The sequence below is a fragment of the Ascidiella aspersa genome, chromosome 1 (genome assembly GCF_963924565.1).
Source record: "Ascidiella aspersa chromosome 1, kaAscAspe10.2, whole genome shotgun sequence".
Lineage (NCBI taxonomy): Eukaryota > Metazoa > Chordata > Ascidiacea > Phlebobranchia > Ascidiidae > Ascidiella > Ascidiella aspersa.
The window spans coordinates 11,989,703-12,003,961 of NC_139447.1; the positions used below are offsets into that span (position 1 = coordinate 11,989,703).

The window sequence follows — 14,259 nt, forward strand, 5'->3', positions numbered from 1 at the left end:
CATTTGAAGTCAAGACATTGAATTAGGTAGTTGCAACACACGAGTCTTACTTTGAACAGCGTATGGCACACCATTAGCAGAATCGATCATCATTTTCAGGTATTTTGTGTAGCAACTCCATATTTCTTCTTCGGTTGCGACCTCTTTGGAATCTTTTATAGGAGATTGCAGTCTTGTGCCTAATCTAGATGAAGTAGTCGATTCGTTTAATTGTTTATCATAATATGGTACAAGATGCAGAGATTTATAGCCGTCAACAATCATTATGTCAATAATAGGGTCAAAATTGTAAACAAAGATCCGAAGAAAGCCAAATTGCATTTGTTTAGTTGAAACAAAATTGTTAGAGAGTGTAATGGTGCTAGCGGCGCCCTAAGGCAATATATTTGAGCATATATGGGGTAAACATATAAACAGCCACATAAGATTTGCGCTAAGCGCGAAAAAACGTTGCCTTTGCTTAGTTAAACTGCGTGCCTGCTTTAGGGGATTAATAGTGGCCCACTATCTAATAATTGTAAAGACGGTCGCTGTTGCTAATATACTGTAGCGTAACAAACCAACCCTCGAATGTGCTGCAAAATTTCATTTCTTGATTTTTGTGATCCGTGGAACTTGCTCAGAAAATCAACGATCCCATCCAAATCTTCTCGACTGGCTCTTGGGTGCAAGTCTTCCTTTAAATCGGTGTAAGTGCTCAGTCCGATTTGTCTATAGGCGTTAAAGTTGACCAGACCCTTTTGGCCAAAGCACAACGGGAAAAGTCCCCAAATCAAAGTAAAAGCAATACGCATTTGGGTTTGTATTATATTTTAAACGGGGTACAAACCTGTGATATAGGCAACAAACGAAGTACTGAGAGCACTTTGCAGCTAACTTTAGTTATGTTATATTGAGGCCTTGACAAAGTAAATGGATACGCATATACTGAACTTTAAACAGTGCTAAATCAGTCGCAAATGACGTAAGTGTGTTGATTCACGAGATAAATCGGGTGCTCGAGTTGTTTGCTGTCTGTGATAACAGTACACGATGATTTTGCGCAATTTATACCGAGTTTAAATAAGCTATTGGGCCAGTATTCCTTGGTTAGCTGCATAACGTTAGAGATGCAACTTAACCAATAACACTGCATAATTAAAACCTTTTTAAGCATCTTCTCCAGTGTTTCTTGTTTTATAGTTACTTCAAATTGGTATAACATACCATAAATAACACAATGTTTCACCACGCTAGAGTGAACTTATTTTAATGACGTCATGCACATGCGCTCACAAAAGGATCAAGCTACAAATTCAGTTCTCCTCACTATTGTCAAAATACACAAAAAGTATCAAGGTCCTCACTATTGATTACAATAGTTTTATTTATACTGAAGTAAAGGGTTTTGACACCATAACAAGAAATCCATGTAATCTTGGTTATCCTTGACCTACTTCAGGTTCGACGACGTGGACTAGTTTTTTTGTGGTTAATGTGGATCTAATTTAAACTTACATGACACGTGGCCTTATAAAAAGATTCACATATTGTTTTGAAATAAACAGCACTTTTGTAGAGTTTATGATTTTACGTGACGTAACATACAATGATATGAATGGCCCCCTAGTTGCTTCGCTAATTTTGAAGTCAGCTCTAAAAATATCGTGCCTGATCTACGTGAAGCCAAAAATTTATTTCGGGCTCCGATTCAAAAAAACTTTTAGAACCGTAGCCCAGTGTTTCTTAAAGTGGTGAATGGTTCACCCCAGGGTGAATACAATTTTTGCAGGGGTGAACCAACCAAAAGGGGTGAATAAGGGTGAACGAAAGTTCAGGAGCATCTTATAGTCACTAGTAACAACTTTCTGAAGTAAATCGACTACTGAACTGTTGTTTTTTGGTGTTTTTTTTTTTGCTTATTGTAATAGTTAAGTTGGTTTGCACTGAGTGTATAAGTTAGGCCTACCATATGCCCTCTTTTAGGAGGATTTATCCCCTTTTCTTGAGAAAACTAAATGGTCCTCCTCGGACGCTCAAAAATGTCCAAATGTCGTCTTTTTTCGCATTTCGAGTTAGTTGCTAATACTTTTAGCAAGACTATTAGGCCAGGCGTTGCATTTATTTCTAAAAAATACTTAAGCCATGATAGATGCTGAATTGCTGGTTTAAAAAAGGTTTCTAGGGGGGCTCCACGCAATTCGTAGGGGAAGGCGAGCTCTAAGTTAATATTTAAATTTTTTGCTATGATTATAATGTTATCGTTTCCGTTTTGGTTGTACACCACTCCTACAACGCTGTACAAACTCTGTTTTTGCCAACTTTAACATTAAAAATGCCAAAAAAAATTTGCGAATCTTCTGTTATCTAATTTTCTTTACTTTGTTGAGCACAAAAAATAGTTTGTTACTACGTCTTAGCCATTGAATTCTTTAAACAGGATAAACGCTTTTTATCGGACCACAACCTAACACCGCTACCCTTTAAAATATACACTTTTGCTAATTAGCCAATAACATCAATTTGTTCGCGCATTTACCACTTTGCTTGGCTTTGGTATTGAAAGTAACACCTCTCCTACCAACAACTTTACCAAAATAAACGCGTATGATGTTCTTAGGGTTACATCTTTATGACGTAACATTTACTTGTCACTTTGCGTCTCTGTTGTTTCATGATCGTAAAAAAGCAACTTCCTGGTTCCGCATTGCTGTACAAACAGGATACAGCAGTCAACCGTGCTATGACCGCTTTGTCTTCTCCAAAGCTCTCACTAATCCTCTACTTAGCTCAGTCGGTAGACCGGCGGTCCCAGTTTTGCCGGAAGAAGTCCTGAGTTCGAACCTTACCGCATGCAGGTTGTTTTTCTAGCCTAGCATGGGTTTGCTTGCACGATAATCTTGATTAGGCCGAACGAATTCTTCAAGTCTTTCCAAAGGCACCTGGTGTACTATTATTGGAAACGGTGCAGTTAACAATTGTCCGTATTGCTTAGATACAGTAAATGGATCGTTCGTGCCTAACAAAATACGTAGTATAAAAGCATCAATAAATTTTTAAATTGAAATAATGCATCCAGGCATATCCTGAAAAAATCAAAAACTACACCAACCGTGTCCAAAATAGTATTAAAAATTATTTTATTGTTCAACAGACCGAAAAGTATATTTTGTATAAAGTGCGTTAACGAACTATACACAAAGATCACGTGCCAACTCTTGGTGACCATCAGCAATATTCTTTACGTAATGCGGTCCAGAAGAAATGGATAACAGCTGACTCTTTTTTATTCGATCGAAGCGATTAGAAAATCCAACCGCATATATCTGTAAAAGAAAATCCTAGCCATTATATTCTGTCCAATAAATCTCGTCTTAGTCACTGAAAAAATACTAACTATGGCATTTTCACCTGAACGTTTCTATCCTTTATTGCCTTAGCAGCAGTTTCAACTTGGTCAGTGGCCTTTCCGTCTGTGAAAACCACCAGAATATCGCGAACGTCAGGCCGGTTTCCTGAAGTATTAAAACTCTCCCTGTGAAGATGCCAGAGAGCTTTTCCAGTATGTGTTCCTAAAAAACAGTAATACAACGAGTTGTGAAACGTGAAGAGCATCATGAATGTATGAGAAATAAACTATTATCAAAGAGGCGATCTGTTTTCATTATTCAAATGTTCTTCTTTATATTAGACGATGGCTTTTGGTTTGCAGAAATTTATTTTTACCTTGCCAGATAATAAATTTCAGATAATAAACATAAAACATATTACATGCTAACAATGATGCCATTCTTCTTACTTTCGTTGGGCTACAGGCTAAACAAATGTGAAAATAACTGGAATTTTTGAAAGTCCTTTGATTTTAATTGATTTTAATAATATTTTCATTGATTTTAATAATATTTTTAAGGCAGAGTCATACAAATTCAATGAAACTATAAAGCAAAAAATTTGACCAGGGGTCGGCAACCTTTTTGGTCCTGCGGACCGGTTTGAAACTAAAAATTTTCTGCGGCTTTAAAAACAACAAATGTTCAGTAAAGGTTACTTATTGCATCTTTTTTTTAATGAACTAATTAAAATGCATGTGCTTGTTTCTAAAACTTTCTTGCCTGAACGTTAAATAATAAATCATTTTGCAATGCATCTCATATGGCCACAGCACACTGGTTTGTTTTGAACCTCATCGCAGTGCTTAATACTAATTAATACTTTTTATCATACCATGGAGTATGTTTAAACGAAAGTTACTGTGTTTTAAATATAAAACTACATTTAATTGTTGTTTGCCTTATTTTTATGTTTCTTGGCATTTTGCGTTCAGTTTGGGTTTAAATAAAAATTTAAATCTGGCAACCCTGCAACTGACCGGTAACGAACTCCTCGCGGACCGGCGGTTGCCGACCACTGGATTAGACGGTAATAAACATGGGCAAGGAGAAAAATTGCTCGCTTATGGCATATTATGTTTTTTATTGGTAGGAATGTCAAATGGTTGTGTTTATTTCAATACCAGTTCCCGATTCTTTGCCCAAAATATATCACTTCGACCGGACAACTATGTTTTGTGTTTTATAATTTTTTTCAGTTTTAACTAATTTCTACAGAAATGTAATTTTTCGGCATTAAATCCGTTGAATCCCAAACTATGAACAAAATATCTATACCACCTTAGTTTTAGACAACTATACTAATATTAATAATTGGCATCTGGTAGAGGCCGATTACTAAGAAACATATTAGCTGACTCACCCGATCCATTGTAGGGAATGTCTTTGAGCTTTTTCTTAAGTTCGTCAACACCAGAGTAATCATTAATCAAGATTTCACTTTTCAAGTCGAACTTGCGGTTGTATCTTGCAATCCCGACTCTCATACCTTCTGGCCCAATGATGAAAATATCCAGCTAAAAATGTAGGAAGACAGATTGTTAAACTTCCTAAGTTGAGCGTGGCACTTAACAGCAGATCTCACAAAAAACCTTGAACCTTTCGAAAATAATAAAGTAACCCATTTTACAGTTGATCTCTCACACATAAATAGACATTGACCTCTCATTTCAACACTGTGTTTATGAAGCTTTTGTTGCTTTGCCGTAAGTAACGAGTTCATATTATGTCTTCAGTTTGAATTCATTGGACACAGAAAGCATTTCTTATATAGCAAAGTAGTAAAATATCCGGCAAAACAATTGTAGCATAGCACAAGTCATACTCTTGAAGTATTATATCCAACATGAAAAGCTGTTGGCGTTTGAAGGTTAATAATAAATGTAATTTATTTCACGCCGAAAAAGTCTGGCTTTAATTTAAAGCTTTAAATTACACTTATTTTTACTCACAAGAGAAACTATGAAGCTGATGATTGTATTCCAGTTTTTAGTTCCCGTGGAAGAAGAGGAATCGAGGAGAAAGAATAAATCCAAAAGAGCCTGAGGTGGACACTCTGGTTCGCAACATGGAATGTCGCCAGGCCACGTTTGTCTAAGAAAAAAACAAACGCTCTTCCTCAGAAAATGTATAATCTGGAAACGCTAAAACGGAGATCGAATCATGCCACATACAGATTTCGTAGGCGACAGTCAACGAAAATGTAAAAATGCCGATGTAACAGTAAATGTTCATGGGTTGTAATAGAGGTTAAGTTGTAATGAATATGCGATAATAGAAATCACCTTGACCCTTGCAAGATAGATGTCGACCTTAATTCCTGGTCATTAACAGCAAAATACTCTAGGAAGCTAGTAATTCACAATTAACAGATCTTTAAAGATATATATATATATATATATTTCGCCAACAAAGGCATCGTCAGTATATCTAAATAAATGTATCTGACTTATTCTTATATTGTTGCGTTTGTTTTTTATTCAGATTGCTGGTAGAGGTTTAGTTGACAACATTTGTAAAAAATGCAAAAAAATATAGGAAACTACGCTCATCATAAATGAGATTTCGTATCGTTATCAAAGCAATCAAACTCACTTATTTTGGCAAGTGATGCAACCTTTTACACGATCTGTGAACAGTTTGCTGGTGCACGAGCAGTCGCAAACGCCACCTGACTGAAAAACCGAGCAATTGAGCGAAGACCCGCTTGCCAAGCTTTGAGGAAGAGCACCGCAGGCTAAACACACGTAAAATTATTTGTATTATTTATAAACCCTAAGAGAGACTAGTGTTCGCTATACCTATTCCTAAACAGGCATGTGTGGTGGTCATAACCAAGTTTGGTAAACATTTGTGAGTATGACGTCAAGCAAATATACATTAGAGTCTTAAACCTTGTATAACCGGCAAATTATATTTGACTAACAATCGGTTTAGATCTATAGTTGTACGGAGTAAAGAATATGTTGAGTTTTTCCAGCGGCTATAGTGAAGAAAGCCAAATTATTAATACCAAAGTCTAAAGGTCTACCCACAGCGTTTTGTTGTATCATCAGAGATCAAAGTAAGCCGAAACGGTCCGGGGTAGTGTTCCGGTATGAAATAATTAGGCGTGCCAGCAAAATTATACCCCTTTTTCACGAGTCATGTCCCAAAACAATGTTGGGTCATTTTAGGTTAATATTTGTCTATCGAACACTTTAAGGCCAGTATTTTAAGGTTACATGCTTTGTGAGGAATCGTTGTGACGTCTTACCTTACCCTTTCCTTAAAAGCGTTGTGGTTAATTGTAATGTCGATGACATCTATTAGATGCCACAAGTGTAAAAGGATTGTTGCTGAAAAAAAGAAAGGCTTCGACTTTTTAATGAATAACCGTATTTTACCTGGAGCGTTGCTTCCGGGAACGTTAAAGAGCATTTCACTTTCATGCTTTCTGCGAAATCTTAAGCACGTCTTGTCTGTTGAAAGAAAGCACCATTTAAATAGGATTCAACACCCTCCGATCAAGGCGTAACTTGACCAAAAGAAAAAAAACTTTTAAAAATACCGTATAAAACTGAAAGCACTTTAACCTTTTAATCTCATATAAGCCAACTAGTACTTTCTCCATGTTGAAAAGGGTGGCCAAACCGCGGCTTAGCAGAATACGGCTGTCGACCACCGGTTTTAATGGACTCTTACGTTTAATTTTAATGTGAGTTTTTTTTAGAATGTATAGTGTTAATTCTCGTAGGCTTATGCTTTGCCATTTTTGACTGCTTAAATGCGAAAATGAAACAAAAGAAGTTTCATTATGTCTTTTGACAAATGTTGTCAGCATAAACACGCCTCGCGTCCTATGTCAGTTTGCTAACATCAAAGCGGCATATACTTTTGTCGCGATACCTTACAAATTGATTTCGGTATAGTAATAAACGAGACTTATTTTATAGCGTCACGTTTTACCCCCTTAAGTAAAAGTACGGGATCCACCCCTACTTAGAAAAATTGCTTTTTGTAAAGGCGAGTTAACATATTTTACAAATTTTAACAGCGTGTTGGCATTTATTTGAGAATTCCTTCAGCGTAAATACAAATTCGGGTTAATGCAGCCAACGCAATATTATTGGTGTGTAGTGCGCAATATCTACAATGTATATAACTGAGCAAAGGTATGTGTATAAGTTATTCATTTCTGCCCTTTTGTATGTGGCTCCTTGCAGTTAACCAAGCTATAAATCTGGCTTTGGGTCTCTGACTGCAGGTTGGCCACCCCTGATATAGATCAACTTGAATGGGAAACATAACGTTCCGTGATTTCAAAGAGTACATGCCATACGATAGGTGATTACTGGTTTTATTTTATGTACACTATTTGTTAGAGCCTATATGCTGTTTTGTATAAAGATCTACCTGCAAGGCTGGTAGTGCTTGCTTCATGGCAGACGAAATATGATAGCAGAAATAACAGATTAAAGAAATAATTCATCACGATTGAGATGTGCACCAACCAGAAATTACATTTGTTTTATAAACATAATAATGACAAACAACCATTAAAGCTTTACCTGTATTCACAAAACAAATATAGTAATAAAGCATCCACAACTTTTGCACAAATTAACGAAACGAATAGCGACAAGGTTACGTTATAATAGCTATCATTTTTTGGAAAGCAAATTTCAAATTAAACAATTCTAAAGCATCGGAATAAAAAAAAATATATTTTGTAATTATACATTAAACGTGCCTTTTTCCATGTTTTCTCTATTTATTATTTATTAAGGCTACAGCATTGACAATATATTTATACTAATAGTTTCAAATAGCTTTAACGACTGCCTTATTTTAAAACATATTGTATGCGATCCGCTTAATGTTGTATATGCGATGCGCTTATTTGGCTTTAGGCTAATTTGTGGCATGGCATTAACCACCAATACTGCATTTATCAGCGTGCTGAAAGTAATTGCCTTGAAGCTAAATGCGCTGTTCTTGTCTAACACGGATTTCAAGCTCACACGGATTTCAAGCTAAGTTTAAAATATCGGTAAAACGCATGAAGCTAAGGAATGGACAATAAACAACGTCACGGAAAAGTTAGCTTATTTGTTCTAACGTGTTTTATATGACGGTACATGAAATACGCATTTAATCGCTTAAAATATTCCAATTTATTGACTTTTTTGGTAACAAGTGAAACATATCACCCTAGAAGCAATTTATCGTAACTTAACCAGAGTATTATATGAATCCTCAGACCATCCAAAAAGATGCACCATGCAGGTATAGCTTTGAATGTGGTACAATTTAACCATAACCTCAAAAATGTAGTTTGTATAGAAGACAAATATTCTCTATAGAGTTACAACCCACAACCTCAGTTATGCCCAGAATTGGACAACTAGATTTATTTTAGCTTGTTAAAATTATATTAGAATTAGAGTTAGATCACTTTGAGTTTTCTCAAATTAGATTACAATCAGAGTTAGATCATTTTGAGTTTTCTCAAATTAGATTAGAAATGGAATTACCGAATTACTGAAAAAACGAATTTCAACTAGAATTACATTTGATTATTGACAATCAATTTCATTTAAACGAGAAGTATTCTAATAAGAATGTATAACATATGCTTTTCAGACTGTAAAAATTACGTTTCAACCAAAGATTTTAAATTGAAATTCTTTGTTTTTACAAAAAGACTAAAAATGCCGTTGGTCCAATTAGCATTTTTATGTAAAAAACGAATTAGATTAGAACTTGAATTAGAACGCCCAAGCAATTCACAATTAGTATTAAAATTAGCCGCATTTTGCTAATTAATTGATTTAGAAAACCAGAATTACCTAGTTCAGGGGTCGGCAATCTTTTTCTTGTCACGGGCAAAAACCAAACTCAGAAAAGTCTCCGTGGGCCACACAAAATGTTAACTAAGAATTGTGTTATTAAAATGCTAGAACAACTATGAATTAGCTGGGCCTCGGATCTTTTTTTCCACTTAAAATGTTTAATTAAAATTAAAGAGGCAGTAAATTAGTATTAGTGAAAAGCGCGAAAAAAAAAGCGTTTGGTTGGTTACAAATTATAGTCCATACGTCGTCATCCATGCTATACTAATGGAAAGTGTAACAAAACTACTTTGAGAAAATGAGATAACCTTAATAGTTAATCTAGCATATAATAAGTACTTGCGCACCTGCCGTGGAAAGATATCGCGATTTTTGGGGATGTACTTGCATTTATTTTAAATTTGTTGCAAGTTTTTATTACATAAACAAAAAAATGTTAAAAAAAGATGTCCAAGGAACACTAAACACATCTGTTCATAATCTTCAGTAGAAAAAGTAAATTTGGGCCACTCTTTTTCTACCGAATATGTTAGTTTTTCTACCGAATATGTCCAATAGTTTTGAGTACGTTTTCCGTTTGTCCGCGACGCAATTGGCAGCCTTCCACGCCGCAATGGTAAAATAGCGCTGATATAGTTCATAAGACAGCATTAAAGCGTAAACGAACCGGACGTACACGATTATTCGCGCAAACCGCGAAAATTAAAAAAAATTGAAAATGGACTCGTGTATAGTTTGTCAAAGAGGCGGCGGGCCGGATGAATTACATTGGCGGGCCGGCCCGCGGGCCGTAAGTTGCCGACCCCTGATATAGTTGTCCCACTTTATTTATACCTGGAAAATTAAACAAAAGAAGAAGAAAAACGCGCTACGCGAGAAACTAGTTCCATTATGTCTTTTGACAAATCTTGTCAGCATAAACACGCCTCGCGTCCTAAGTCAGTTTGCTAACATCACAGCGGCATAGACTTTTGTCGCGATACCTTACAAATTGATTTCGGTATAGTAATAAACGAGACTTATTTTATAGCGTCACGTTTTACCATGCCCCCTTAAGTAAAAGTACGGGATCCACCCCTACTTAGAAAAATTACTTTTTGTAAAGGCGAGTTAACATATTTTACAAATTTTAACAGCGTGTTGGCATTTATTTGAGAATTCCTTCAGCGTAAATACAAATTCGGGTAAATGCAGCCAACGCAATATTATTGGTGTGTAGTGCGCAATATCTACAATGTATATAACTGAGCAAAGGTATGTGTATAAGTTATTCATTTCTGCCCATTTGTATGTGGCTCCTTGCAGTTAACCAAGCTATAAATCTGGCTTTGGGTCTCTGACTGCAGGTTAGCCACCCCTGATATAGATCAACTTGAATGGGAAACATAACGTTCCGTGATTTCAAAGAGTACATGCCATACGATAGGCGATTACTGGTTTTATTTTATGTACACTATTTGTTAGAGCCTATATGCTGTTTTGTATAAAGATCTACCTGCTAGGCTGGTAGTGCTTGCTTCATGGCAGACGAAATATGATAGCAGAAATAACAGATTAAAGAAATAATTCAACACGATTGAGATGTGCACCAACCAGAAATTACATTTGTTTTATAAACATAATAATGACAAACAACCATTAAAGCTTTACCTGTATTCACAAAACAAATATAGTAATAAAGCATCCACAACTTTTGCACAAATTAACGAAACGAATAGCGACAAGGTTACGTTATACTAGCTATCATTTTTTGGAAATTTCAAATTAAACAATTCTAAAGCATCGGAATAAAAAAAATATATTTTGTAATTATACATTAAACGTACCTTTTTCCAAGTTTTCTCTATTTATTATTTATTAAGGCTACAGCATTGACAATATATTTATACTAATAGTTTCAAATAGCTTTAACGACTGCCTTCTTTTAAAACATATTGTATGCGATCCGCTTAATGTTGTATATGCGATGCGCTTATTTGACTTCAGGCTAATTTGTGGCATGGCATTAACCACCAATACTGCATTTATCAGCGTGCTGAAAGTAATTGCCTTGAAGCTAAATGCGCTGTTCTTATCTAACACGGATTTCAAGCTCACACGGATTTCAAGCTAAGTTTAAAATATCGGTAAAACGCATGAAGCTAAGGAATGGACAATAAACAACGTCACGGAAAAGTTAGCTTATTTGTTCTAACGTGTTTTATATGACGGTACAAGAAATACGCATTTAATCGCTTAAAATATTCCAATTTATTGACTTTTTTGGTAACAAGTGAAACATATCACCCTAGAAGCAATTTATCGTAACTTAACCAGAGTATTATATGAATCCTCAGACCATCCAAAAAGATGCACCATGCAGGTATAGCTTTGAATGTGGTGCAATTTCACCATAACCTCAAAAATGTAGTTTGTATAGAAGACAAATATTCTCTATAGAGTTACAACCCACAACTTCAGTTATGCCCAGAATTGGACAACTAGATTTATTTTAGCTTGTTAAAATTAGATTAGAATTAGAGTTAGATCACTTTGAGTTTTCTCAAATTAGATTAGCATTAGAGTTAGATCATTTTGAGTTTTCCCAAATTAGATTACAATTGAAATTACCGAATTACTGAAAAAACGAGTTTCAACTAGACTTATATATGATTATTATTGACAATCAATTTCATTTAAATCGAGAAGTATTCTAATAAGAATGTATAACATATGCTTTCAGACTGTACAAATTACGTTTCAACCAAAGATTTTGAATTTAAATTCTTTGTTTTTTTAAAAAGACTAAAAATGCCGTTGGTCAAATTAGCCTTTTTTGGTGAAAACCGAATTAGATTAGAACTAGAATTAGAACGCCCAAGCAATTCACAATTAGTATTAAAATTAGCCGCATTTTGCTAATTAATTGATTTAGAAAACCAGAATTACCTAGTTCAGGGGGTCGGCAATCTTTTTCTTGTCGCGGGCCACAAAATGTTAACTAAGAATTGTGTTATTAAAATGCTAGAACAACTATGAATTAGCTGGGCCTAGGATCCTTTTTTCCACTTAAAATGTTTAATTAAAATTAAAGAGGTAGTAAATTAGTATTAGTGAAAAGCGCGAAAAAAAAAGCGTTTGGTTGGTTACAAATTATAGTCCATACGTCGTCATCCATGCTATACTAATGGAAAGTGTAACAAAACTACTTTGAGAAAATGAGATAACCTTAATAGTTAATCTAGCATATAATAAGTACTTGCGCACCTGCCGAGGAAAGATATCGCGATTTTGGGGGATGTACTTGCATTTATTTTAAATTTGTTGCAAGTTTGTATTACATAAACAAAAAAATGTTTAAAAAAATATGTCCAAGGAACACTAAACACATCTGTTAATAATCTTCAGTAGAAAAAGTAAATTTGGGCCACTCTTTTTCTACCGAATATGTTAGTTTTTCTACCGAATATGTCCAATAGTTTTGAGTACGTTTTCCGTTTGTCCGCGACGCAATTGGCAGCCTTCCACGCCGCAACGGTAAAATAGCGCTGATATAGTTCATAAGACAGCATCAAAGCGTAAACGAACCGGACGTCCATGGACCCCAGTTTAAGAACCCCTGAATTAAAATGATTGAAAGTTTAACTTAGTAAAGCAAGTAATTGTACCGCAGCTAAATCTTGTAGTAAACGACTGGCCGACGTGTTTTATAATAAAATAGAAAATAGGATATTAAAACTTTTTTTAACGCAAAGCTAAATAGGAATACCTAATTGATTATTAGGCTATATACCCATATTGCAAAAATATAGTTATACTTGTGTCATTAGAAATTGTATAAAATAAACTGTGACTTTAAACTAAAACATTTATCATCAGTAGGGCGATTGTTTTTTTACCTAAAAAATAAGAAATTTTGACCTAAAAAATTAAAAATTTGACAAGTTTTGACCTAAAATATATTTTTCGTCAAAATATTTACCTAATACAAAAATACATTGATTAAAACCAGGGAGTCGAACCGTTTGACTTTTCCGGTTCAGGTTCGGTTCGGGTTCAAGAATTTTTTCGGAATCCGGTTCAGTTCCGGTTTCGGTTCGGAGTAATTTAAAAGTTCCGGTTCAGCTCCGGTTCAACCTTCGTTATTTTAAAACCGGTTCATAAAGTTCCGGTTCAGATACAATATAATTTGCGTTAAATCTCAAAATGTGGGTCGATAAATGTAGAGAATAATATTTGAACTGTAAGTCATTTAACTCAGTTACGTGACTTATTAAAAAAACAGCAACTCAATATTGAAATATCTAAAAAATAAAAAATGAACGATCTTTTTATTCAATATTCATATTTTATTCATAAAATTTTGAACATGGCGTAACTTGACTCTGTAAAATAGAAGTTGTGACGTCATGTAGGAGCGAACCGTTTTAATTTACAGGTTCGGGTTCGGTTAAGGTTCAGGTACTTCAGGTACTAATATTCGGTTCAGTTCCGGTTCGGCTCCTTAAATCTTATAAAAAACGGTTCAGGTTCGGTTAAGGTTCGAAAAAAACTGACTTAAAACCGGTTCATAAAGTTCATGTTCGGTTCCGGTTCGACTCCCTGATTAAAACAACATATCGTCGACCACACGTTTTACTTGTTTTACTGACTGCCGGTCGAAAACAAAGTTATTTTTTCGGGTTGATGCAAAACTCATACAAATGCTTAGTTGATATTTTTGTCTCAAAACTAAATGTTTTTAATAAAAAGTTAACTGAACGACAATTTCAAAAAGCTGACTATAGTTTTTAAAAATTTTAAACGATTTATGTGTATTTCACATGAAATCATCTTGACAAATTTTGACCTAAAATGTAAGTTTTAACAAAATCTTTCTTTGACAAGTCAAAAAATAATCGCCCTAATCATCAGCAAAAGAAGTCATAAAACGGTGGGCAAGCCAATTTAAAACGGTGGGCAAGCCAATGAGCTATACACTATGGTATAGCTTAAAAATAAATGCCAAAGCCAATATCGAAAAGTCTCTTGTAAGATGATTTTGACATACTTGACTTATCTAGCTTTGACTAGTTTGA

The 14,259-nt window shown here is 34.9% G+C and overlaps 1 protein-coding gene across 2 annotated transcripts; it reads right to left on the minus strand.

Annotated features, from left to right (window-relative positions):
- Positions 1–3,108: 3,108 nt before the first annotated feature.
- On the minus strand, positions 3,109–10,835 carry LOC146167533 (matrilin-2-like). Of its 2 annotated transcripts, none has more exons than XM_083390831.1 (7): positions 7,764–7,914; positions 6,755–6,829; positions 5,964–6,105; positions 5,321–5,462; positions 4,732–4,885; positions 3,391–3,551; positions 3,109–3,305 (listed from the first exon to the last, which is right to left on the minus strand). In XM_083390831.1, exons 1-7 carry the CDS (start codon positions 7,837–7,839, stop codon positions 3,171–3,173), a joined length of 885 nt encoding a protein of 294 aa, XP_083246957.1. In that variant the 5' UTR covers positions 7,840–7,914; the 3' UTR covers positions 3,109–3,170. The 2 variants fall into 2 exon arrangements, with proteins under 2 accessions (XP_083246957.1, XP_083246958.1); XM_083390832.1 differs by lacking the exon at positions 7,764–7,914 and adding an exon at positions 10,698–10,835 and having other exon boundaries at positions 3,110–3,305.
- Between the last annotated feature and the right edge of the window lie 3,424 nt (positions 10,836–14,259).

What these genes read in the sequence shown, in the direction of transcription:
- LOC146167533 (XM_083390831.1), bottom strand. Translation starts at nt 7,839, where the DNA reads ATGAATTATTTCTTTAATCTGTTATTTCTGCTATCATATTTCGTCTGC. An exon ending in AAGCACTACCAGCCTTGCAG is followed by an intron (nt 6,830 to 7,763) that starts GTAGATCTTTAT and finishes TTCTTTCAACAG; the next exon opens with ACAAGACGTGCTTAAGATTT. An exon ending in CATTCCCTACAATGGATCGG is followed by an intron (nt 3,552 to 4,731) that starts GTGAGTCAGCTA and finishes ACTGTTTTTTAG; the next exon opens with GAACACATACTGGAAAAGCT.